Source organism: Dipteris shenzhenensis, chromosome 19 (genome assembly GCF_047967505.1).
Source record: "Dipteris shenzhenensis isolate YYH24624 ecotype China chromosome 19, Dip_SZ_1.0, whole genome shotgun sequence".
NCBI classification, from domain to species: Eukaryota; Viridiplantae; Streptophyta; class Polypodiopsida; order Gleicheniales; family Dipteridaceae; genus Dipteris; species Dipteris shenzhenensis.
Window position 1 is genome coordinate 18,570,811 of NC_141614.1, and position 3,062 is coordinate 18,573,872.

A 3,062-nucleotide genomic window follows, 5' to 3' on the forward strand; every position below is an offset into this window, starting at 1 on the left:
GGCTCTAGCGGCTTCGCCACTCACCGTTTTTCTAGAGCCGATTCACTACTCCTCAGTGCTTAAATTTGGTGCACACCTAATGCCAGGCCCTCGAGATTCTAGAGCAGGGAGACTCATATTATTTGGTATACATATTAGTAGTATAGTAGATAAATTCTAACTACTAATTATATGTGTACATTATATGTTGAAGTCTTGGAGATATGCTTGAGCTTCATAATGCTGCGCTGGTGAAATTCTTGGGAGTTATATATGGAGCCCAAAAGTCTAATGAAGCTCAATCTGCCCAGCAAATTTAAGCACTGCTACTCCTTATGAGCCAGTCACTACTCCTTGTGGTGGCATTCCCAAGAGTCTTCTTGCATAATTTACTAGGGAACTAAGGGAGAATGCATTGGGGGAATGTGAACTCGATGTGAAGAGAAAGCCGTTTGCATGCTGCAAGCACGTCCCCTTGAACGTGAGGATTTGTCAGAAAGCTGGCGACGCCATAGCCATCCTCTTTCAAGCTTTTCCACCCACGATTCATTATATTATATGCATTATGCACCCCTGCCCATCCGAGGCCTTTCCCCGTGTCCCCCATCCCTCCAAAAGCCCTTTTCTCTGCCTCCTTCACGGGATTTCATGCAGTTTTTGCTCTTTCCCATCAATGCTTTTTGCTCCAACCCTTCCGATTCCTGGCGCCCAATTGCGTGCCCTTCAGCTGTTTTGGCCAGGATTCGCGTGCTGCTCGAACTGTATTTTCGTTTGCCCACTTATGTTTCTTCAATTGATCGCTAGAGCTGTACTGTCTGCACGGTGTAAGACCTGGGAAATGAAGCATCTTCAGGTAGCTCTCGTGGTTTGATGCGACGGAGAAAAAGAAAGTCTACAGATCATAGGCCCTACATGAGCTGTGATGGACATTCGTGAATCGTGAAGCTGCTCGACTCGGTTGAGGGTCCTGGTCACATTATAGGCTGTGACCGGGGATGGCCAACCTCGCGACAGTAGCTGAAGACATCCACCCAGACGCCTCCGCCCATCCCATCCCTGAGGGCAACGAGGAGTGGACATGTTTAGAAACACTCGCACAGAACAAAGACAGCACTAGTCATCCGCAGCTATATGCCCCCGGGAGTTGTGCTGATGATAATCGTGTCGTGAAGGAGACGGCAGAATCATTTCCAAGCTTTCCGGAAGACCATTTTGGAACCCATAGGCCGGTGGATGCTTCTGCCGATGAGACCGCTTCTTTCTCTACCTCTTCGAGCTCTTTTAACGGTCCTTCTTGCCCTTATTCGGGCAGTGCTCCGGTTAGTTCCCCTTCTGACCAAATTTCCATAAATAATGACAGAATTGAAGGAAAGCCTGAACATAAGCGCATTCTTGCGGCCCCATGCGCAAATCCTGTGGAGGATAGTTTACCAAAACACTCGAAAACAGGGAATGGGTTTGGGCTGGCCTTCGTGAAGATGATGCGACAACAAAAGCAATGTCTCCCGTGGATAAGAGCAAAGCAGAAGAAGAACTATATCATGAGCTTTGATCGGCTGAGTATCGGGGAAGACTCGCTGGACGTGCGTAATTCGCTTCTTCACAGTGGAGAAAGCCGAGAGAGCAGTCGTGCAGGCAGTAAGAAAACCGGATCGGCAAAAACTGGAGACAAGCCGGAGTTACGGTTTGCTGCAAAGATTGCAGCTGCAATGGATGCAGACGGCCTGATTGGAGTAGGGCACCACGTAGCTGCTCAGCAGAACAATCAAGCCCAAATCACCCAGGAGCATGATCTCACGAGGACGAGCAGAAAGGGACGATCAATGGGAAAGAAAGTTGGCAAGGCTGGAAGGAAAACGCGATGGGTGCTACTAAGAAGGATACGAAGGAGTCGAGCATTACTTGTAAGTATATTGCAGTTGCAGCAAGGCAACGAAGTACTGTTTGGTGGTTCTGAGATGCTCCAACAGACGGATTAAACAACGGCATCTCAGCTTGTTTATGTAGCTCATTGCATCTGACGATAATTGGAACGCCTGATTATTATGGATGTCATTATTATGCAGCTCATTGCATCTGACGATGATTGGAATGCCTTATTCTGCAGCTCCTTCCATCTGACGATTGGAATGCCTGATTATTATAGATGTGATTATTATGCAGCTCATTGTACCTGACGATGATTGGAATGCCTCTGATTATTAAGGATGTGGTTTGCAGGCGACAATATGCAGAACGATCAAGCGGGCAATCTTCTCTTCATCCACAAGATCACTTCGTCGAGAGCTGCTCCATGCAAGCTCCAACAGATCAATTGACTTACCTGCACAGGAGGCTCCAGTAAGCTTTTGAGGTCTTGCAAGGGCTTCAGGATCATGCTTGCCATTAATATCTTTAGGTAGGCGGCATAATCATCCATATTTACGTTCCTGAGTAGAGACTCCATGAATATCTTGTATGCGCTTAGGAGGCGAGAGAGTTACTACAATCTCAAATGTCTATGCTTTGCAGAACAGAGAGACTTCCAAGTAATACCTTAACTTTTGCTTTGTTATCATCATATTTCGATCTCACTCTTCTCTAATCCACTATTATATATTGAGGGCGACATCTCGCAAGGAGATGGAATGCAGTAGGTGTATTTGTGGTCACGTATTTGAATGTGTTTAAGGTAGGTCTCTTTGTGGAAAAACTCATAAGGTGGCTTTTTCCAGAAAAGCCAGTGTCGTTGGAGGAATTCCTACGATATAAAACTGGCACTACTACAAAACTAGGTAGAAATGGCAATAGCAAATGGCACACAGTTTCCAAATTTGCCATTTCTTATGCATGAAATGGCAACAGCTTTTCAAATTGCCATATTTTTTGTAAAAATGATAGTTAGAAATGGCAACTAGTTCTTGAAGTGCCATTTCTTTGGAAGAAATGGCAACAAAAAATGACAACCTTTTATTGTCTGCTATTTCTTAGCAATAATTGGCAACACCAAATGGCATCCAATTCTTGACTGCCCTTCCTTATGAAGATATGGTAACAAATTCTTGATTGCCATTTCATATGAGAAAATGACAACAAATTCTTGA

The 3,062-nt window shown here is 45.2% G+C and overlaps 1 protein-coding gene across 1 annotated transcript; it reads left to right on the forward strand.

The window, feature by feature from the left end:
• Positions 1 to 974: 974 nt before the first annotated feature.
• Positions 975 to 2,487, forward strand: LOC147890177 (uncharacterized). Its single transcript, XM_087391086.1, has 2 exons — positions 975 to 1,883; positions 2,200 to 2,487. The coding sequence occupies exons 1-2, from the start codon at positions 975 to 977 to the stop codon at positions 2,329 to 2,331; spliced, it is 1,041 nt and encodes a 346-aa protein (XP_087247212.1). The 3' UTR covers positions 2,332 to 2,487.
• Positions 2,488 to 3,062: the final 575 nt, after the last annotated feature.

What these genes read in the sequence shown, in the direction of transcription:
- LOC147890177 (XM_087391086.1), top strand. Translation starts at nt 975, where the DNA reads ATGGCCAACCTCGCGACAGTAGCTGAAGACATCCACCCAGACGCCTCC. An exon ending in GAAGGAGTCGAGCATTACTT is followed by an intron (nt 1,884 to 2,199) that starts GTAAGTATATTG and finishes TGTGGTTTGCAG; the next exon opens with GCGACAATATGCAGAACGAT.